At 42.4% G+C, this 24,277-nt stretch overlaps 2 protein-coding genes across 2 annotated transcripts; both read right to left on the bottom strand.

The window, feature by feature from the left end:
- On the bottom strand, positions 1-1,035 carry or55e1 (odorant receptor, family 55, subfamily E, member 1; the record flags this gene model as incomplete). The annotated part of the gene is made up of 1 exon (XM_083985653.1): positions 1-1,035. The coding sequence occupies exon 1, from the start codon at positions 1,027-1,029 to the stop codon at positions 1-3; it is 1,029 nt and encodes a 342-aa protein (XP_083841779.1). The 5' UTR covers positions 1,030-1,035.
- A 17,340-nt stretch (positions 1,036-18,375) lies between these two features.
- LOC310996275 (olfactory receptor 52K1-like) lies at positions 18,376-19,293 on the bottom strand (the record flags this gene model as incomplete). Its single annotated transcript, XM_083985652.1, has 1 exon — positions 18,376-19,293. One exon carries the CDS (start codon positions 19,291-19,293, stop codon positions 18,376-18,378), a length of 918 nt encoding a protein of 305 aa, XP_083841778.1.
- Between the last annotated feature and the right edge of the window lie 4,984 nt (positions 19,294-24,277).

Raw genomic sequence — 24,277 nt, 5'->3', positions numbered from 1 at the left:
TTATTTCAGAGACACATCACATTTGACTTTTCCAGCAGGACAAACTTTTATTGTTGTTATTTTATTCTTCGCTTGTTTTGTTGTAGTTTGAAGTTTGAAAATCTTAAAGAAGCCGTTTCGGATTTCTTTAGTCCGAACTCCGTAGATGATGGGATTGACAGTTGCTGGGAACAGGATGTATAAGAGTCCCATGAAGGTGTTGACATCAGTGGGTATAGGGATGTTCAGGTTATGAGAGAGGAAGGTGACACTGCCGACCAGGTAGAAACACAACATGACGATCAGGTGAGTGCCACAGGTGTGAAACGCCTTCCAGCGGTCCTCACCAGCTGATGCTGCTCGCAGGACAATGCTTAAGATCCTCATGTAGGAGAAGAAGATGAGCGAGATGTCCATGCCCACAAAGCAGACGATGACGGCGAGGCCCATGACGGTGTTTTTCTCAGTGTTGTCACAGGCCAGACTGACCAGCGCCATGTGGTCGCAGTAGCAGTGCTGGATCTTGTTGGAGCTGCAGAACCACAGTGAACCTGCCAAACCGACCAGTGTCGCCATGATGGAGACGCTGCGCAGCAGAGTGAAGACGAGCAGCCACATCAACATCGAAGAGTTTACGATTTCATTGTAGCGCAGTGGGTGGCAAATGGCCACGTAACGGTCCAGCGCCATCGCCAGCAGCAGCGTGGACTCCACCGAAGACAGGAAGTGAGTGAAGAACATCTGACTCAAACAGCCAGCCAACGAGATCTCGTCCCAGTCACACAGGAGGCCAAGGAGCATATTCGGGATGATGGAAGTCACCACAAGGATGTCGACAACACAGAGCATGCAGATGAGCAGGTACATGGGGCTTTGCAGACTCTCCACACAGCGGATGACATGAATTAGCAGAGAGTTTCCCAGCAGCACTGATAGGAAGGAGACACAGAAGGGCAGGGCCAGCAGTTGGCGGTGTCTGTACAGCGCAGGGAAACCTCTGAACACAAAGGTGGTGTGAGAGAAGTTCCTGCCCTGTGACGCCTGCAGCATGGCGCCGGCTTCACCTGAGCAGTAATTCAGACAGAAACAGTCAACAAGCAACATCTGAGACTTTCTGTGACCCTGTTTAACAGTGGGTTTACAGTTTTTTCCAATTGCTAACACACTAAAATGACTTAGCACAACTGACACACAGAGAGCAAAACCTCTTCTCAAGTCTCCAAAACTTTAAACACAATATCTGCTTTGCACACAGTTTGCAAAATACAAAATGCACTTTTTTATTGTAAATGCACTGAACACAGTTCTCTAAGACACAACAATCAAACATAAGGTTACATATTTGCCATTTCAAAACACTGCCATTCAAAATGACACTACACTAAACAGGCTGCTGGAGAAGCCTGTAGCCAGCTTCCCCATCTCTAATGGAGCATTGTCAACAGTCCTATTTGGAAACTTAAGGTGCATCTGATTGTGTTGCACGAGATGTCTAATTATTGTGCTATCATTATTATCATTTGTCCAATTTGTGACTCTATCTAATATTCTAGTCTCCTTCTTGAATTCTTTACTGTAACTCTTCAAATTGCTTTTTTCTATAGTGGTTGTGTGAGCTGTATGTTAACGCGCACACTCTTCTACAGAAGAGTACTAGGGTCACTCATGAAAAAGAAAGAGAGGATGAATACTCTTTTTTCATTATGCACTTCAAGAACTTATTCTAGAGATTTCTACTTTTTTCGGGTTTCAACTTTTTTTTTTTAAGTATATTTTTGGGGGCTTTTTCGCCTTTAATGGACAGGAGAGTTGAGAGAGACAGGAAATGGGAGGCAGATGGGTCGCCTGCAGTGAGGACTATAGCCTCAACACATGGGGCGGGTGCACTACCAACTGAGCTAAACAGCACCCCCTTATTCTCAAAGTGCACTCTTTTTTTCATGAATGGCCCTAATACTCTTCTGTATATCTGATGTAACTATATGATGTCCTAAAAAAAAACTGACAGGCGATATTGTTGCTTTGGTGAATCTGATATTGCAGGTTTGATTAACTTGAATCTAATTTAGTTCCCCTGCCCTTCAGGGGCTTTCACCCAAGTATATTGTCTTGTAAGTGGATTAAGGTTCCTCCAAATGAGGTCATTTTGTACAACTGCACTGAGTCAGCTGCAGGATAAGTATAGTTCACAATAACTGAAGTACCGCTGTATTGTTTCAGTTTATCTTATAGTTTAAACATAACAAAAATGCAATACACCAGGATCTGTTCGAGCTCTTCAAAATAATTTTCCATAGTCTCTGCTGTCCCACTGTCACTCACTGCTCTCCTGTCTGTCCACTGCCTTCCTTTTTCTCTAGTCTGTCCCTCAGCATCTTCACAGCCTCTGTCCCTCACCTCACATTTACAGTGTATCAGGGAACAGGGTGCTAGTTGCAGTCTCCCATCTTTCATTCTGCAGGTCACTACTAACAGGACTACCTCCAGCCTGTTGCACACCTGGCTGCCCACCGCCCACTGTGTGGGCAGGATGAGACTCCTCAAAAAGACCATTACATGCTCTAAATCCAGACAGATATGACTACACACCTGTATTTATCCAGATAAACTCACATCACATAAACATATAATAATTATCAACAATTATAATACATTGTAGATTCAACAACAATAAAAAAATGTTTGAAATTGTACGATAAAGTCATCAGCATCCTATTTACTGTATTTCAACCTTAACATACACAGTGAAATCAGTGTTGAAATAACCTGAGCACACACAAAAGCTAAGAGGCTAACAGCATTGCTCCTAGTGTTGTGGTCAAGACCACTTAACCCGAGACCCAGTCAAGACCAAGACCAGATCATACCAAGACTAAGACAAGACCAAGAAATTAAGGGGGTTGAGAACGAGTCAAGACCGTCGTCGTTCCCTTTCACTTATTTCCGTCAATTGTGATTATTTTGTCCAGTGCCAAATCACAGACACAGTTGTTACAGTTTTATCAGATGCCAAGGTGCAGGCTTTGATATATAAACACATCATCCCAGCAAAAAGCAATGCAGAGGATCAGATGGAATTAGTACGATTAGGACGATGAGGAGTATGGTTGCTATATATATATATATATATATATACAGTATAAACATGCACACACACACACACACACACACACAAATGGTGTTGCTGAACAATTTAGACACAATGTAAAATCCAGAGTTACCTTAGTTTGAATCTGGTGGTATACAGTAACTACAGACAGAACATTATAATGAAACATAAGACAATAAAATCTTTAACTCTGGATAAAAAGTAACAAAAATAATGATAAGCACGCAGCATTTACTGTTAGTTGTAAACATGGAAGATGTATGAAGCAGTCAGGTGAGAATTGAAGATCCAGTTCAGTTCTCATCTGACAGTAATGGTCCTACCTTCTGTGGTCCATCAGCTGCTCTTCACGATGGACTCTGTCTCTCTCCATTCAACTTATAACTGAGGTCCAAGCGTCCCATTGGGAGACTCACCCTGACCCCATCATCACTCTCATTGGCTCATACCACTTGGGACCTATTTAAATGTCCCTGAGCCAATTAGAGGAGCAGAGATTCTCTAGACTTTAGTGAGTCTGTTGACTTCCTGCTGGTGGAGATCTGTTTTGCTCAGGCTTTGCCCTTTGACCGTCTGGACTATTGGAATCTCATTGGCACCTGATTTGAAACTGTCACTTTGAAAACACATTGCTGCACACACAGACATACGTAGTATCCACACACATGTTGCAGCCTGACTTGGACACAGTAAAACAGATCAGTGAATTTGACTCCTTGGAGGTTTCAACTGTAAAAGCTAATTTGTCTCATAAGAGGAATCTCAGCTGGTAGTTTGTTGTTGTGGCTTGTCGAAGCTAATTGGCCCTGAGGTCAAAACAGGAGAGTTGTGTTTCCTCTGAGAAGGAGGCTGGGATTAATTATCTGCTCTGGTTAATTAGTCTTTTCAGTCAGACTGCTGGGACTCTCAGAGCTGCAGCTGTAATGAGATTTCTGACTGAACAGTTTCAATAAATGAACACACTGACTCACCTCCAGGCCTCCAGCTCCTGCTCCAGCCTTGACGACTGGTTAAATTTAAAACTCTAATGTAATTTTATTTTCAGTGTGTTCAGCACCAACTTATTTCCACTCTGTGGAAAATGAGGCCATAATGAGCTCCCTCTGTATTTGCCAACTCCTGGTAGTATGTTGAAACACTCTCTGAGTCAGATCTGTCTTTGCTAAGCTGGTCTGGTCTGTTCCACTTTCTCAGCAGTTTCTTTCTCAGCTCAGATTTTGGCGTCAAGTCGGACTTCTGTCCTTGTCCCAGTTTACATGCAACTGAGAAAATCGAATAACTGACGGGGTCCGCCCCCTCATGCGGTGTGGTGGCAAAAAATGTTGTTCCTTATTTAAAAAAGGATGACTGAACACGTCCGCTGTCTTTCTTGAGTTTTAATAAAAGGCATTCATGAATGGAGTCACACAAACACAACTGAACAGGAGTACAGTCAGTGAGTGAGTGAGTGCCCGAAGACGTTCTCAGGGCGCTATCTTTATAGTTCCCAAAACACATTGAACAGCAGACAAAATATATGGCACTGATAGCTGTGCCGGGCTTCACCGCCAGGACACAACTCCCCTTGTAAATTAACACAGAGCACTGGTCTGACCTTTAACCTGCTCTGTGTGGATGCAGTGATTTGTGTCTGGTGTATGTCATACAGGTATCAGAAAAGGATTAGCTGAGTACCACTTTCCACAAGGTGAAAGGAACACATTTGATTATTAAGCAATATATCACGACAGGCCGTGGTATATGCTCATTATACCACGGCTAAGGGGCGTTGTTCGGCCCGACGCGAAGCGGAGGGACGACAACCCCCCTTGGCCCCCTTGGCCCCCTTGGCCGTTAACATGACAACAACTTCCATTCATACCAGTCATGCGTGCCTGACGCGGAGTGATAGCCTGCGCTGTGATAAGGTTTTAGAATAGTAGCCGTGGTATATGCTCAATATACCACGGCTAACAACCAATCAGATCGCCGGATTTCACCTTTCCGTTTTATAATTAAGCAATATATCACGACAGGCATATGGTATATGCTCATTATACCACGGCTAAGGGGCGTTGTTCGGCCCGACGCGAAGCGGAGGGACGACAACCCCCTTGGAGTGGTATAATGAGCATATACCATATGCCTGTCGTGATATATTGCTTAATTATAAAACGGTTACGAATAAAGGCAATATAAAAGAGGGATACGCAATCAATTTCATGTAGTTTTATTCAACCAGAAATACATATTATCCAATAAAATAGCCTCACTGTGAAAAAATAGTCCCACCTCTCCAGACGTTAGCTCCAAGTTAGCTCTGCAGCTCGTCTTTTCCTCCGCATTTTTTCAGGTGAAAGTCACTGCTCAAACCCCTCTACCATTGTTAACCCTCCCCCGGAGGTGAAAGTTAACCTTAAACATGTGAATTCAACTACTTTAGTCCGTTTTTTAACATCGTAAAAACATCAGCTGTCTTTTGCTACGGACGGCAACAGTCCGTTGTCATGGATACATGACAACAACTTCCATTCATACCAGTCATGCGTGCCTGACGCGGAGTGATAGCCTGCGCTGTGATAAGGTTGCTAACAACCAATCAGATCGCCGGATTTCACCTTTCCGTTTTATAAACATGGTTATACAACCCTTGTAAGGCATACAATGGGTTACACCAAAATTTCCCATTACAGCGGCGTCACCCGTTTCAGTGGGTTAATACGCCTCCTGTCCTGTTGACTTTTCTGTCACCTCCTAAAAAACTGAATATACACAACTTATAAGCTTAATAATAAATTCTCAACTGCAGTTCCCGACCAGACGCGCCAGTCTGGGCCGGATTCGCGCTGAGAATAGGGTACAGGCTTCCTTTTTTCCTCTTTATCTCTCTCGCTCTCTTTTTTTAAAAATAAAACACTCTTGCTGGTAGCTCTGTGTGAAATGCATTGAATCGGCGCTGACGTTGGGTTTTTGTCTTTACTTTGCCGGGTTCGGGTGGCTTCTCTGTGTCGTCTCTACTGTTGTGGAGCATGCGCACATGCATTGTCCAGTTATACTCCGACTAAGGTGTTTACATGACGGAGAAAATCGAATTCCAATCGCATTATCTGGGTGTCTTAATCAGAGTTCTCCAACTCCGATTTCAGTCGGACTGGTGTTTACATGTACTTCAGTAGTCCAGTTATAGTCGGATTAAGGCAATAATTCGTTTTTTTCAAGTGTCATGTAAACGTACTGACTGTGATCACTACATCACACTGTGTTTCTCACTGAATCATCTCTAAACAAGTGATGTCTATAGTAGGAGTGCGCCCAATTCCGAATATATAAAGGCACAGATAATGAGACAAATCATGTTTTTCCTATCCAAATATTGTCATCACTATTTTTAAACTAAAGATTAGTTTTTATGTTATGCCCTTCCTTGATACAGGTTACTACTTTTCCTATTTTCTCAGTATTTTACTATTGACTGCCTGCATTAGTCCATGATCTGACTGATCTCTCCTCTGGATATCATCCACAGATCAATGGACAAACTGAACAAGCCAATCAGGACCTGGAAGCAGCTCTCCCTGTGTGACATACCAGATTCAGTCTTTCTGGAGCAAGCAACTCTCATGAATTGAATATGCACAGAATTCACAGCCTAGTGCAGCCACAGTAGAGCCCTGCGCTGGAGCCGGGAGTCCAAGGGCCTCGCCAGCCCAACGGCCAGGCTTCGGGCCAATTACCACATCATGTGTCGGCTGTCAGACTGTATTTAAAAAGAGAGAGCCGTCTCTGATGTGCCGGTTAACGGTGGTGGTCCTCAGGTGCTCCTCTCACACACTGTGTGGCCTCGCTGTCAAATCATAGCAGCCTCCCACCGCCAACCCAAACACACCACAGAGTTTTACATAGTTGATTTTCTTATATGTTCATTCATATCCACCTCTTCATTGTATTTATCCACCGTGAAACTATGTTTTTCATCCAGCTGTGAAGCTATGCTGCTACTGTAGTCCTGCTTAGCATGGCTAGCTGACAGCACTATTCATGTGTCCCTTGAGTGTTCATGTTTTGTAATCCTTTTAGATAAATAGCTCTCTAACTCCAGTTACAGTCGTGTGGTATCTGTCCTCACTGTTTTAAAAAGTATATTATTATTAGTGTGGCGATGCGAGGGTTATTACTATGTTATACTAAATTTGTCACCAACAACGCCACTTTGGGTTAGGGCCCAAGGACCCGTACTAAAGGTCAACTATCACCTAAAGGACACTCAGGTTCGTTAACTCAGGGAGGGCAGGAGACAGTTTATTGTTTAAAAAGATGTGACCAGGCCGCGCCAACTTTAGGACCTACTTGCAACAGGCATGGCTAGCTGTCGCGCCGTGGGCTGTGACAACAAGGGTGAATTCCAAATGCTATCTTAACCCTCAAGCTCAACCCTTAATCTTTTTTTTCCCTTAATCTTAATTTTCTGACTTAGAAATGGGACACCCCTTAAATGCAACCCTTAGATGCAGTAAGGAGGAATATTAAATGGATTTTGTGTAGTTTTATGGACGTTTTTGTGTCTGTCCCTATTAATCTCATATAAAGTTTTCGTTGGACTACAAACCAGCCTCCCGGGTCTCCAGATGCACTTTGAGGAATAAAAAACTACTCCGAGTATTCATCAGCATAAGGGTGAGTCCCTAATGACTGAATTTCACTTTGGTGAACTATTCCTTTAACATTTTGAGAATCTGGAAAACACTAGTACTTTGCGGGAGTGCAAATTTTTTGAGAGGGTTAAGATAGGAATTGGAATTCACGCAAAAAAAGGGGATTAACTTTTTTCATTACACAGCTTTATTGAATGCTGCATTCTGCTTAAATTCTGATCAAGTACACTCTGATTCTGCATTTTACAGTCAGCAGTTAGGTGAGCTATTGTCGACATCCTTCATCATAGCTAGGCCTAGGTCCCCGTTAGGTCCTCAAAATGGCACTCACGACAAAAACGTCATGTGACTGAAACCCATGAATATACTGGCAGTCAGTGTATCGGTGGTGGCTAGCATCCACTGCTAGCACACGCTTCCCAGCTCACCACAACGGCCCTCCTACTCATTACATCATAACACTCCCGTTGTTGGTGACGGCCAGGTATCGGTCTGCCGCTCCAGCGCTTCACTCAGACTGTATTTCCTTTCCTTTGCAGTACTGTCAGCAGCAGGAAGCTGCACAGTTGAGCCAGAGAGGAGGGGCCCACAAAACAGTGAATATTTTGTTTACAAACTGCAATGAACAAACCTCTATACTCTACCTTTAATAAGTATATCATACGTTAATGAAAAAGGTTAAAAACATCTGTTTGACCCCAAAAAGGATCAATGCGCAGCCTCCGTTTCCTTTCTGACTGCGTTCTTCTATTACGAAGAATGGAAGTCTATTTTCGGAAAGGCGTGGTGTAACCAGACTGAGCATCATGTCCTCTTTCTTTATTGATATCTCCCCTTTTCAGGTACGGAGATGACTCATTTTGAATTATGTTCAAAAACTGTTTTGAACTGACTTTTCTAGACCCATTGGGCCGACTGCCCACTGCTCCGACCAAAATAATTCCTACATTGCGACCAGGGCTAAATCCGACCATCCAGAATTCCGATTTTGGACGGGACCGGCTCTGGGTCAGTTTGGAGAGGCTCGAGACGATGGAGACTCACGGCTTATGTGTTTGCCTCCTTTCTTTTTTTTTGCCTCCGGCTTTCCTGTTTGTGTCATTTTGTGGAGCAGTAGGCTAAACAACCCAGACCCCTGCCCGTTAACTACATCCTACTGGAAAAACTACTGACAAGTCAAACTGTAGTTTGTTAGAGGACCAATTCATCTGACATAACCTCTCTCTCTCTCTCTCTCTTTTCTGGGATAAAGGGGCAGATTCTGGTAGGCTACATAAGATTATTCTTCTTTCTGCTCCCTTTTGTTGAGATTTGGGAGGTTTTTGTTTTTATTGTAGCTTATTAAAATGCAAGATCATTTTTCTGACTGATTTATTGCCCGATGCCGCCATATATCTCGCTTTCTTTCCCCCCTCCGCCCGTTGTCTTCGTTGTCACTTTGTTGTCGCTCCACAGAGCGCACATGGCTAATTAATATGCACGTGCTGACCATATATACTTGATAGTTTAGTTGTTGAGATTAAGAACATCACTCCCTCATCAAACCAGTGATAGGCGGAAAGAAAAAAAGACAGTTCTTCCTCTGCTCCTCCTCCCTCCCTCACTCACTCACCTACACACACACACACACACACACACACACACACACACACACACACACACACACACACACACACACACACACACACACAGAGGACATACAGTAGGCTACAGCGATGAAATCACATAACTTAAACATCATCCTCAGTCGATGTGAGGGTCTAAGGACAGAGGATGTTGTTACGATGCCATGTAAAGCCCTTTGAGACAAACTGTTTGTAAAAACGGGCTATACAAATAAAATTGCCTTGCCTTGCCTTGCCTCATAACAAGAACATGCGGGGTCGCTACAATATTTTCAGTTTAATGAGTGATGAATCCCATTGCTACGTGGCATGATGCGCACCAGTGTTTGTAGAGCCTGGTTCAGGGGTGCTTCTGGGCCGGATTAGTCGGGCTAACACACTGTCGTAATTACTGGGAGTCGGAGCACCGGGCATACTTAAATCGAGGAAATGGGAGGTTGGATTAATGGACGCAAAAATATAGAAATGTGTGGTCGGAGAAATGGGAAGTCGGACTTTGGGGTTGTCGGAGAAATGGGAAGTCGGACTAATGGGAGCAAAAATATAGAAATGTATATGGTTGGAGAAATGGGTAGTCGGAGAAATAGGAAGTCGGAGAAATGGGAAGTCGGACTGACGTCTGTCTTTGTGTCCTGCGCTTAGGTCCCTCAGTCTGCCCTCACACATTACATTCTAGACCACCAGAATCCCAAGCCGAAATAAAAACTTGTAGCGCCCTGCTATAAATGATATATTATTTCATGTGTTTAAGTTTACAAATATTCAGTACTGTTAGGAAGACCACCATTGCGGCTGGACCATACAGCAAAGGAATACCAAGGCAGGGTTGTCGAGTGTCAGTCTTTTATTGTTACATCTCCAGCAACATGGCAAACACTCTCCTCATCATGCAGCAACCAACCCCACTGATCTCAAAATGGCGCCTTATAGGATGTCTGGCTAATGAGGGAGAACCCATTCAACCTGCTGACTTGCTCTCTCTTTAACAAACACTTCTTTTTTTTTTTTTACATTATCCTTATAATCTTTCTTCTATATACACACATTTATTTACAAACACAACCTCATCCCAATTCTAGCACATTTAAGCAATATCACACGAGAGGGAGTGCTGTTGTACTGTATATCAGCACGGCTGTGATTCGGTCGTAGGCACGAGGCCACAGATAATCACACTGTGCTGATATACAGTACAACAGCACGACCTCGAGTGTGATATTGCTTTTATACAACAGTGCTACGAGCGCATTTTAGAACAGTAATAAACTACAAGAGATTATGATTTGTTTGTTTATTTAATCATTTATTTTTGTAGTTGCTCAGCCAGGGATTGTCATAGAAACACATATGATGGCTTGTTTGAAAGATGGATTTGTGCAGAATCCAGTGATACCAAATATGTGAATATAGCATGCATAGTCAGCATAATACATCACCAAATGTATGAGGTGTCCCAAATGAAAGAAAGTGAAACATTAACATAATCAAGTCTCCACAGCCCATTATCAATGGTGACAAGAATGTTGACCAGTTCAGTCTTACTACAACCTAAGTAAGTAACTTTGGGTAAGTGCTACTCTTTTTTATAATAGCCTACATTAAATAATAGCATATTTCATGATGACACTTTATATAGTTCATATGGAAACAAATATCCAGTAGAATCAGTTTAAATTGAAATAGAACACCTTAAATATATACTGTATACACCCACTTGAATTTATTTTTGGTCAAGACATTACTGCATAATGGAAAATAATAGTGTTAGTGTTGTGTATTTCCCTAATAACGCACAGGACGCAGTGACTCTTACTGCACATGGCACCTTTACTCAGCTCGTGCAAAACCGGAACTTCACATACATATCCCAGCATTCCTTGGTACACTGATAACAACGGCCCAACGGTCACACAGAATACAAAACTCAAAATCTGATACATCACCCCCCCCCCCCTTTTTAAATGAAAGTACACTTTTGTTACACCATGACTTAAAATATCAGTGCCTTGTATTACCATACAAACTCATACAAATGTCTCTAAGTTAATTTAACAAACTCCCTTGTCTTGCTTTTTTTTTTTTTTTTTTTTTTTTTTTAATTCTGTACCTTTTTAAGCTAGGCATAATAACAAAGCTGTACTGAACTGAAAACAGTAGTTACATTATTATTATATTGACCAACTTAGTCCAAGTGTCAACCTGCTTGTAACAATCAATATGCACATTAACGGTCATAGCGCTCAGGCAGCTTCCTTTCTCTGGCTGAGTGGCGCAGCATTGGAGATGCTGCTGGCACCTCTGCACTGTCCATAGAAGATCAGCACCGGCTGACACGTTGTCTTGGAGCACACTTGGCTGGGTGGACGTGTCAGTATTAGAGGTTGTACAGTCAGTATCCAAAATGAGTCCATCAGTTGTGACACGGGATCTCAACTGATCCCCATGTCTCCTGTATGTTATGTCTGTGTCTGTCTCTTGCACTTTGTAGGACACTGGTCCTGTTTGGTGCTCTATCACTCCAGGAATCCACTTCTCTCCCCCCCCCCCGCCGTATTTTGCAAAAAGAAAGATCTGCTCACTGCCCGCTGGTCATGATAGAACTTCTGCATGTACTGCTTTCTGCGAACTGTGACTGCAGTGTCAGAATGCATCAGGTCCAGGCGAGTTTGCATAATCTGTTTAGGACCAAGTCCGCAGGCGACTGACCAGTGGTGCAGTTTGGGGTACAGCAATACTGCATCAGAAACACAGAGATCTGTCCTCAATGTCGAGTGTAGTCTGAGAAAGCTTCTTAATTCCACTCTTAAATGTCTGCACATATCGCTCTGCGAGACCATTAGAAGCAGGATGGCCTGGGGTGCTTGTAGAGTGCAGAATTCCATTCTGATGCATGAAGTTCTTGAACTCTGCAGACGTGAACTGCGTTCCGTTGTCAGTTACAACATGCTCCGGATGACCATATGCTGCGAACAGTCTCCTTAGTCTTGTGATGAGGGGCTGGGCATTCTGAATACTTCTAGCCACTTGGAGTAGGCATCTACGACAATCATGAAGGTGTGACCTACAGTAAGAAGGGGCCTGCAAAGTCCACTTGTAATCTTTTCCAGCTCTGGCCTGGAAACTCCCAAGGATGTAAAGGCACCTGCCGAGGCATCCGTTGTTCCATCTGGCAAGATTCACAGGCTTTGCAGACCTGCTCTACATCCGTGTCAATCTTAGGCCACCATACATATTTGCGTGCCAGAGCTTTTCACAACCCCTTGATGACCAGAATGCAACTTTTCTGAGCTTCTCAGACAAAACCACCCTGGTGCACCAGAGTACACATCCACGTTCAGCTGACAGTTCATATCTGCGTGTGTGGAAGGGTTTCAGACTATTGTCCACATCATCAGGCCAACCATTCGTAATGTATTTCAGAACCTTGGCTAGCACACTGTCTGTGCATGTGGCACGTGCAACTTGATCAGCATCCACTGGCACTTGCATCAAATGTTCAGTTCATAGAACATGCATGAATGTTCTGCGCTATGGCTTCAGTCCCTACATCGCTTGTGTCAGGTAAAGGAACCCTTGACAGTCCGTGTGCATTGCTGTGTTTTTCTGAAGCACAGTACTCAATGCAATAGTCATAAGCAGAGAGGATGATTGCCCATCTTTGAATCCAGGCAGCAGCCATGGTGGGCAGGCTTTTGTGTTCTCCAAAAAGAGTCAGCAAAAGCTTATGATCAGTGACAAGCTTGAATTCCCTTCCCCATAAATGTTGATGGAACTTTTTGACTCCAAAAATCAATGCCAGTCCTTCTATTTCAATCTGAGAATATTTGTTCTCAGCAGGGGATAGCGTCCGTGACGCCTAAGCAATGGGACGGGTTTCTCCTGTTGGCCTCTCATGCTGAATGACAGCTCCTATACCATAAGCTGAGGAGTCAGAAGCCAGAGTGAGGGGTAGGTTAGAATCATAGTGCAGGAAAATCTTGTCACTTGTTAGCAACTTCTTGCACTACTCAAAAGCCTTTTGCTCTGGTTTCTTCCACACCCATGCCCCGTCATACTTTAACAGCCTATGGAGTGGAGCTAGTACAGTGCTTTGGTTATTCATAAATCGTCATATTAATTCACTAACCCCAAAAATGCTCTCAGCTCTTTCACACAGGATGGTGCTGGTGCGTCCTTGATTGCTTTTATCTTGTCTGAAGATGGATGAATGCCATGGCTGTTCAAAACTTGTCCCAAGTATTCAATCTGCATTTACCAAACTCGCATTTGGTTTTCTTGACTCTCAAGCCTCTCTCTTGGAGTCTCTGTAGCACCTTTTGCAGCTTTTTCAGATGATCTTGTTCAGTTTTTCCTCTAACTAACAAATCATCCCAATAGACAACAACATCCAGATCTTTCATTAGATTTTCCATAATCCTTTGGAAAATGGAAGGTGCTGAACCAACACCAAAAGCCAGTCTATTGTACACAAATAACCCTCGATGTGTATTGATGGTCAGTAGTTTCTTTGTCTCATCCTCTAGAAGGACCTGCTGATATGTAAATATTATGGGACACCCTGAAGGCGTATCTGAGGGGACAAATGATCTCCTTCATAGCGAACAAAAATAGCACCCTTAATAAGAAACGATTAGACATTTTAAATCAAATCCATAATATAGATAACCAATATGCCAAGACACCCAAGCCTGAACTGTATAAAAAGCGGCTTGGGCTTCAGACCGAATTCGATCTCCACTCAACATACCAGGCTGAGACCCTGTTGCTTAGAACTAAGAGTGACCACTATGAGCACAGTGACAAGTCGGGAAAGCTGCTAGCAAATCAGCTTAGAGGCATGAAGGCTAAACAAATCATCACTAAGGTTCGCAGGGATAATGGTGTAGCTACGTCAGATTCAACCGACATAAATGAAACTTTTAAGAACTTCTATTCTAAATTATACTCCTCCCATCCCCCCTCCTGCATCAGCGACACAGAAAACTTTTTGAGTCAACTAGCCTAAATATCCCTACATTACCTCAAGATTTAAAAAACAGGTTAGAACAGCCCATTACAGCAGGAGAGATATCCAAGGGTATTTCGGCCATGCAGTCTGGGAAGTCTCCTGGCCCAGATGGCTTCCCGTCAGAATTCTACAAAAAATTCTCTACGCAGCTCACGCCGTTACTCACCTCGGTTCTATCTGATTCTCTTAAAACAGGCAGCCTTCCACCAACCTTCAATCAGGCTTGCATTACCCTCATAGCCAAAAAGGGGAAAGACCCAGAGGACTGCGCCTCCAATAGGCCCATCTCCTTGCTGAATTCAGACGTAAAAATTTTTGCTAAAGTGTTGGCTGGAAGGCTGGAAGATGCTCTTCCCACTATTATAGAAACTGATCAAACCGGTTTCATAAAAAATCGCCATTCCTTCTTTAACCTACGCCGCCTTTTTAACATAATATATTCCCCCTCAGACAAGGTTCCTGAGTGTGTGGTCAGCCTTGATGCTGAAAAGGCTTTCGACAGAGTGGAGTGGGACTATTTATTCTCTGTCTTAGGAAAATTCGGATTCGGACCAACATTTATTTCTTTGGTAAAATTGCTATACACCTCTCCCTCAGCCTCTGTCCTAACAAATTCTATATATTCACATCCCTTCAGACTGGAAAGAGGTACGCGCCAGGGCTGCCCTCTGAGCCCCTTGCTCTTTGATCTTGCAATAGAACCTCTGGCCATCGCCCTTCGCAGCCAAATCCCAGGTATCAAGAGAGGGGGGGTAGAGCACAAGGTATCACTGTATGCGGACGATCTGCTGCTATACATCTCTGACCCGCTTTCTTCTATACCCGCGACACTCTCCCTGCTCAATCAGTTTGGACATATCTGGATATAAGTTAAACATTAGCAAGAGTGAACTATTTCCAATTAATGCTGAGGCGATGGGATTATACTACTCAAATATTCCACTGAAACTTGAAAAAGAGAAATTTACTTATCTAGGGGTAGTCATCACCAGACAATACAAAAACATTTACAAAGAAAACTTCCTCCAGTTATTGAACAAGATAAAACAAGACATTACAAAGTGGTCATCCTTATCTCTTTCCCTAATGGGGCGAATCAACTCAGTGAAAATGACAATACTGCCCAAATTCTTATACCTTTTTCAATGTGTTCCTATTTTTATACCCAAATCATTTTTTAATTTACTAGATTCTGCTATCTCGTCATACATTTGGAAACATAAGAAACCCAGACTTTGTAAAGCCCACTTACAGCGACCTAGGGGTCGTGGAGGAATGTCTCTCCCCAATTTTCGCTTCTACTACTGGGCAGCTAACATTAGATGTCTTGTTCTTTGGCTACGCTCCCACCTCCAACCTAACTCCCCAACATGGACATGCTTGGAGGCTAATTCCTCCCAAGGCACATCCCTTCCTGCACTATTGGGGTCAGCACTCCCTCTGCTCCCCGGATCCACTGGCAATATAGTTGTACACAGCTCCCTGAGAGTGTGGACCCAGTTTAGGAGAAGCTTGGGCCTGCAGCTGCCATCCCTTCTGTGCCCAATAGCATCCAATCACTTTTTCCCTCCATCGATGCAGGATGCAGCATTTCTTGAATGGCATAAAAAAGGTATAAGAACTTTCAAAGATTTGTTTATAGATGACAGTTTTGCCTCATTCAGCGACCTGTCCAATAAATTTAATCTGCCATCTAACAACTTTTTCAGATACCTGCAGGTGAGGCATTATGTTCGATCTCTAATACCCTGCTTCCCAAAACTCCCTGCCCAGAACCCCATTGACAAACTCCTTTCGCTCCAGCCCCTTGCCAGGGGATCAATATCTGTCATATACAATCTGATATCTGAGCTAAAAGGCACCTCCCTTAACAACATTAAAACTGCCTGGGAGCAGGACCTAAACCTGTCACTGTCGGATGATCTGTGGGATGCGGTCCTTAAACAAGTACATTCTACATCTATGTGCGCGCGCCACTCCCTGCTCCAATTCAAAGTTGTACATAGAGCTCATTTTTCCAAATTGAGATTATCCAAGATATTTCCAGATGTCAGTCCCAACTGCGACAAATGTCAAAGTCCAAATTCTTCACTAATCCATATGTTCTGGACATGTCCTAGCCTTGAAAAGTTCTGGAGAAATATATTTCAGACCCTCTCACTGACCCTAGACACTGTCATAGAACCTGATCCACTCTTGGCCCTTTTTGGTGTCATGAAAGACGGGGGGCTGCCAAAAACCAAACGCGCTGCCCTATCGTTTGCTCTTCTTCTGGTGCGCAGGTCAATTTTGCTCAGGTGGAAAGGAACTCACCTTCCCACACACTCCCAGTGGCTACAGGACCTCATGTCTTGTCTAAAGTTAGAAAAAATATGCTGCTCTATTCGTAAATCAGAACAAAAGTTTTATAGGATATGGGCACCGCTTCTTGCTTATTTTGAAAGACCTGATGTTATAATTGAACCGTGATACTCCCAACACTGCCCTTGATATTCCAGCACTAAGACCCACAAACCAGGCTCCCAAAATGGAACTACTGTATACCTTTTATAGCAGTTGTCCTACTGTGATTTCCTATTGTGTATATACCACTATTGTTTAATTCATACGTGTATTATTTGCATTCCTTTACACATATACTTGTGTCTATGTTTGTTTTATTTTATTTTTGTTTGTTTCTTTAGTTTCTGTTTTGTTTTTGTTTTTTTTCTGTTTTGCTTTTCTTTGAGTGGAGGGGTGGGGTGGGTTTGAACATGCAATACTGTGACTACCTCTAAAGACTATCCTGTACACTTGTCAATACCTGCATAAAAAATCAATAAAAATAATTTGAAAAGAAAGAATAACTTTGCATCACCACCATCTCAAGTAGAGGTTCACCAAATATGGTGTCAATCAGACAAAATCTCTAGGAGGAGTTCTTTGAAATTGTAAGGAAACTGCCAAAACTTGACCATTCAAATCAAAAAGGGCGACATGTTTAGTTTAGTCCAGGGATTCCTAAACTGTGGTGCGCGCACCCCTGTGGTGCACTAGCTACCGCTAGGGGGTGCATGTCTTGATAAGGGTAAAGGTAATAGAGTGTTTTCCCTGCCTATCTAAGGCAAAAGTGGGCTGGCTGGGTGATTATGGCCGCCGCCTTGGTTAAATCATGTGTTCATGTATGGGGGGCCGTTTAGCGTCATGCACTCTCACAACCCAACACAATGCCGTAGCGGCACGCATTCGGTGCAACGCACTGTAATATTGTTTGAGTGACAACACAATTCCTGTACATATACTGTGATTTTTATCCTTTACTCGCTGTGAATCTTAATGTCTTTTTAAACATCTTTTCAACCCTTTACACTCGCCATTGACTTTGTCCGTGTGTAACGGATGTGCACTCACTCCACCCATAAAGGACGTAGAGGGCCAGATATGAACATTGGCTACATGTGCTCAGGCCCTTGCTTACACAATTGTAACCACAATACTCAAGTTAGTCAATGGAGATTTCTCTTCTCGGGAAATGGCAAAAGTGCAATTGAAATCATTCCTTAAATCCACTCTGGGGCCTACAATGTCTTCATCTGTGCTCAGTGATATAAGAAAAAACTGTTTGTTGATGAATGGGGTAAAAATGGGAGCCTGACCTGGTGTGAAGCCTGATACAGACCTCTGCTCTGAATTATGTGAGGGTCTGGGAAGGGATTCAGAATTATGTTTTTTGTGAATTTCTTAGAATAGTACAACAATGTTTCCTGTAATGTTCTGGTAGATAGGTCCATCTAGCCTGAGTCAGAGATAGCAAATTTAATTGTTTGTGTTTATAAGTATGAAACAGTCACCACCTGGTTACTAATGTCACTGCTCACTAACTTTGCAGATGATACCCTGGCTGTTTCTGAATTCATTAGTTGAAGCATGTCTTTACACAATTTAAACATGTCAGGTCAAGGGGCAGTTACATCTGTGAGCTGAATAATCTGTATTCATTAATAGTCTCTGAAGTGTAAGTGATTTTACAGTTTGGACAAAACATCAACATGTCAGTGTCTTCAATAGGTGTTGTCGTATCTCTGTGGTTCTGATGCCATAGATGATTGGGTTGAAACAGCTTGGGAAGAAGAGGTACATTGTGCTGAAGAAAACTCGAACAGCTGCAGGGAGATCATTTCTGATCCGGTAGGACAGGAAAGCCACAAGAATGATGGTCAGGGTGATGGTGATAACCACAATGTGAGTCACACAGGTGTGAAGAGCTTTGACACCTGACTTACCAGAACTCAACACAGAGCTGAATATGACTATATAGGAAGCAGTGATGATAATGAAGTCAGCTACAGGGATAAGGAACACGGCAATCAGCCCCAACAGGTTGTTAATGGTGGTGCTTCCACATGCCAGCTCTACCAAGGCCATGTGCTCACAGAAACAATGATTTATTATGTTCCTACTGCAGAATGGCAACCTTCCTGCCAGTGTTACTACAAGTGTGGTTATGAACACATTTCTGATCACAAGAGGGATCACAAATCGAAGAAATCTGGGCAATGCCATATGTTCACGGTAGTAGAGTGGCGTGCAGATGGCGAAGTAGCGGTCCAACGCCATGCACAGCAGTAAGGCGGACTGAAAAGATCCCAACAAATGAACAAAGTAAATTTGCACCAGACAGCCAATCAGAGAGATTCCCCTCCAGTCAAACAGGAAGCTCAGCAGCATGTTGGGGATGAAGAACAGTGGGAGGCTCAGATCCACGCATGCCATGCCGGCAATGAGGATGTACATCGGGGAATGGAGGCTTCTCTGTGAGATGATGACATAAAGCAGCAGGGAGTTGGCCGACAGTGACACAATGAACACAATAGAGAACGGGATGAAGAGGACGGGCCTCAGATCTCCCAGTTCACTGAAGCCATCGAGGGTGAAGTGTCTATGTGAGGAGACGTTGTCCATCCTCTTCCTCTCCTCCTACAACCTCCTCATCCAGGGTTTTAGTTCAGTCAACCTGAGAACAGAGACACATTGAACTGTCAAGTCTCATTTATTCACACCTACAAAATATGTCTTCTTTTTTGCCTGCTTTCCCTTTGCACACACCCATTAACTCTTTCGCGACCATTGACGAGTAAACTCGTCACAGCCTGCCGAACGTTCACGACCATTGACGAGTAAACTCGTAAAAACCGTTTTATTTTTACAGATTACGATAATAGACACTGTGTGTGAATATGGTAGTCCTCTGATATGTAAAACTGTTTTAAACTAAAATCAAAACATAATGTTTTTTATAAACTGTGTGATCTTGGTTTTGTTTGAGTAATCGTTCTCCTTGAATGCTGCTCTGGGGACAGCGTGCAGCGCTGTGCAGCTGTCGGCTACAGTGTTGCGACTTTCTCGCTGAATCTGGCGACTTTCCAAACCCTCTTTTGACAAAAGCGACCGACGACAAATGTGGCGACTTTTACCGGTGCCGTACAAACGTTTATGGTTTGGAGACTCGGATCTGAAAGCCCGTTATCACGGCTGTTTTCACGGCGCTGTGCAGCAGAGCGGGCACTCTGCAGGGGGTGCTGTGACCGGCCGCCCCCGCCCCAGAACACTCATCGCCAGCCAGTCATACAGCAGTGTCCCGGAGCTGCTGCGCTGCGGCCAGAGACCCACACCGCTGCACCGCTGCTCTCCTAGCTGCCACACCCCCCAGATATGCCTACAAATATATTTATTTAGCCGTAGAAATGATTTGGGAGACATGCCACACTGCAGAGTAGCGGTAAAATGAGCAGATTGCCACTCGACACAAAAGTGCGTTTTTCTCTTTTTGGAGAAACCCAGCTCTCTTCTTCTACTTCTTACTCACGAACGAAACGGCGGAAAAACTCGCCGTTTTTTCGAGGAGCACGTTGTAAAGTCACTCTTCAATCACGTGAAAACCGTTTGTTTCTAGGTGATGTACAGAGTTCGGTTCGACGTGAGATAAAAGGTAAACAAATAGTCAAAAACATGTGGTCCTGAGCGGATGTGCTGAGGAATTAGTGTGGTCGCGAAAGAGTTAAAGAAACTGTAAGACACACAACATTTATCTTTGATTGTTAATGGCACAATCTGAAATCTCATACCTTCAAGCACACATTCACATTACATTGTTCTGTGAGTTCACCAGCACTGATACCTCTGTAACACCTGGGATTAGCAACACATTTAAAGACCCCCTCCCATGAAAATCATGTTTTTCGTGCTTTTCACATGTTCCTGTGGCATTTTTCTTGTGTTAGAGGACATATCAGCAGAAAAGGAAGTGCAAAATTGCATTTCTGAGTTTTTCTGCCCCAAACTGCTGTGAACCAATGGCAGACGCAAACTGGCAGTTTCAGGGAGACTGGGGTTGACTCGTCACAACCCCAGGGGAGGGCACTTTAAATAACATCTGTGAATATCTGTACTACAGAGATCATGGAACTAATTCAGGTATAGCAACCAATAATATAATAAGTTATTACATTATTTGACGACTGTAGTATTAAAAAACCCTTTGATGTAATATGTATATATATATATATATGTAATGTAATAACTGGTGCTGATAATGTAATAAAACAGAAATATGACTGCAGTTCTTGTAATAATGTCATATTTATTCATCCAAGATATGTAGCTACTATCTTGCATCTCTCTCTCTCTCTCTCTCTCTCTCTCTCTCTCTCTCTCTCTCTCTCTCTCTCTCTCCTTCATTAGGTTTTTTTTTTGTTTGTTTAACTGTGTGCTCTTTAGCCAAATAGATATTATTGTACAAACAGACAGTTTCTCATGTGCACCATCAGGGACGGACTGGCCATAAGGCAAAATAGAGCATAATTATGCATCGGGGTCCCATCGGGGTCCCATCGGGGTCCCATCGGGGTCGCCGTCTCAGTGTCCCAGCTCTTGTCTCTGCGCGAGACAGAGAGACAAACAGAGAGCTGCAAGATAGTACTGTACATATCTTGGATGAATAATTATGACAACTGTCATCCACTATACCTATTTTTCATTAGCAAACACAAAAACTACAAAAAAGCCTATTATTTCCAAGAACTGCAGCCATATTTATGTATTACATTATCGTCACTAGTTATTACATTTTACAGTTCTTTAATACTAGGCCAATATTGTAAAAACCAGACAATAATGTAATAACTTATTACATCATTGGCAAAAAGTTATTATGTTATTGGCTCAAATGTTTTATTACATTATTGCCTCTATTACATTTAAAATGGCCAATATTATTACATTATTGGCCGTTTTGGGTTGCTGCAAAGTACATTTTGTCCAGTAATGTATAGGGTAGCAGTGCTCATACCTAATTAGGAATTAGGAATTTATTTATTTAAAACAGGGACAATGCACAAAAACATTAACCTTGTAAAACAAGAGAAGATGCCTTGAGCCAGATTGTAGCAACATTTGCTAATTTCCACCTGTAGTCCCTGGGCAGGTAAGAAACAGACAGATAACAATATATTAAGAATGTTGAATAAAAGTGATATGATCTGAAATATTTTTTATAATAGACAGAGTAAACTAGCAAAAGCAAGGAACAAGAGCGCCAAATCATGAATTGCACAATAGAATTAAATGAACAGCACTACTCTCTCTTATTCTCATCACATGTTCAAACACAAGCACGCACATAGACAACAGTCCAACTATCTCCTTCCCATCCTCACCCTCATCTAATAACCACACTCATGCACATATTCTTAACCAGACACATTTACATGTAGTATGCGCATACTCACTTGTAACCAGCTCTTTGATCAGCATGAATATGTATAGGAATTTGTACATACGATAAATTATGTGGGAAGGACATTCCACTGACTCATGGCCACACATGAAAAAGAAGAGCTACCAAAATTGAGTTCTACGTTGTGGGATTCTACACTCACCCCTTGTAACAGATCGAGTTACTCGTGCTGTATTCAGAGCAGGGTGTAACTAACTTTTTCAAAGGGGGAGCATAAGCACTGTAAATGATTTTGTGAAGTAAACGAACATTTTAGTGTATTATCAAGTTTTCAAAACTCAAAATATCATATTTAGCAAGTACATGACAATGATGATAATGCCGTGGTTTTTTGGCATGGGTCTTGAGGCTACTTTTATACAATGACTCTAATGGTTTCATAACTGTTTTACTTGCCTGAGACCAGGATGTGATACAGTACAAAAATGGGGCATGATCATTGCATTTAGTTATGTACTTGATGCCTCAAAGGTGAGAGAGTTTCTTATGTGTCTGAAGTTTTCTAAAATTATAAATTATATTTCAATGTGTTACTCAACTTTTTAACATGCCCTTAAAACTAAGTGTTGGGTCTAGAGTTACCCCCAGGTATTTAAATTGCTCTACATGGAACTAATTACAGTAGCTGAATTTGATGTGAGCTGGTCAGTAGTTACTTGCAGTCTGACATTGCACACACAAACATATAATTATCTTATAAAATGTATTTTAAACATCAACTAACCCAACAGTGGATAAAGTAGTTAAACATTAAAATGCTGCTCAGGTGAATTAATTCATAGAATATGATAAGTGCTGAATTCTGGACACCCCCTAAACATATAAATGATTAATCATGCTGTTAGTTCTGTGTGTAGTGTTTGGAAACACAAGGAACACCAGACAGTATTATCTATGACAAATGTGTCTGTGACCTTTGACATTATGTCAAGACATACGTATATACAAAAATGTGAATGGTTTGAGTATCTCATATAAGATATCCTCTAGTCTGGGTAGGTGAGTGCATTGAGTACATCAAATATGGGTATACTGAGCCCCAAAGCATAATAATAATAATTTTTTAACATATTCCACTTTATACTTCATTATGTTTGTATATTATGCACTCTATTTTCTTAACATTACCCAACATTACCAAGGGGAATCTCCAGTGGAGTTTTTATTTTACGTAGTAAACCTCTAAAATGGGGGTTGAAAAATCAATTCAATAAAACTGCAAGAACAAACAGTACATTTGCCTGTTGGCTGAATGAAACTTTGCTATGTGTGCTGATGGTTTTGCTATGGTCAGAGGAGGCCCATCTCTCCTCATGTTTTTTTGGATTCACACATAAGCAAAATAATACATGAGATGTGAACTAAAGATTCAACCAGGATTGCTCAAGAATCAATATGATCACAAATCAAGAAAATGTCTGGAAGAAAACAGAAGGTAGATGAACCTGCCTCCATCATATTAATTCGTTTGAAAAAAAGGAGATTTCACGTCTCAGACATAAATCTACTGGCCGGTCAGCTATGTAGAAGACTTGTTCAGAGTCCGATTTGTTGTTGGTGTTCATACCTGAACAGGTCCAGCTTGCAGAGTGATAAGATCAGCTTCTGACTTTCCTCCACCCACCTGTCCTTGCTTAACTGCTGAGTCAGCCATTTAATACCTTCTGTCTCCTGCTGTCATTGGCTGCAGAGACAAAGTCAGGATGGAAATCCAACAGACCACCCGGGTTACAAATCAAAGAAGGGGGGGTAACATGAATTAAACATTTGTAATCAGTCAGGAAAGAGGGACAAATTAGGCCTGTGAGTGTGAATATTTTTAATTTTTACATTAAAACTGACAATTACCGGTACTTCCCATATACACTGACTTTCTCTCAAAGTCTGCAGCATTTAAGTGTGTTGTCAGTGCATTGTGAGATGCAGAATCACACACAAACACGCAGTCAAAGGTTGTTTTAATTCACACGCTTGAAATACATGTTTCTCTGTTTTTCTAAGAGTCTAGGAGATGTGGATTTGATGATCGGCCCTTGGGTGCTCTGTGCTTCACAACTGCTCTTCAGAAACCTGTGGGTGACATCATAGAGGCCACGTCCATCTTTATTTACAGTCTTTTCATAGAGAATAGTCATTTGCTGCTGTATTATA

This window comes from Trachurus trachurus (genome assembly GCF_905171665.1).
Source record: "Trachurus trachurus genome assembly, chromosome: 13".
Lineage (NCBI taxonomy): Eukaryota > Metazoa > Chordata > Actinopteri > Carangiformes > Carangidae > Trachurus > Trachurus trachurus.
The sequence above is the reverse complement of the archived record's forward strand: the minus strand, read 5'-3'. Positions and strand labels throughout refer to the sequence as shown.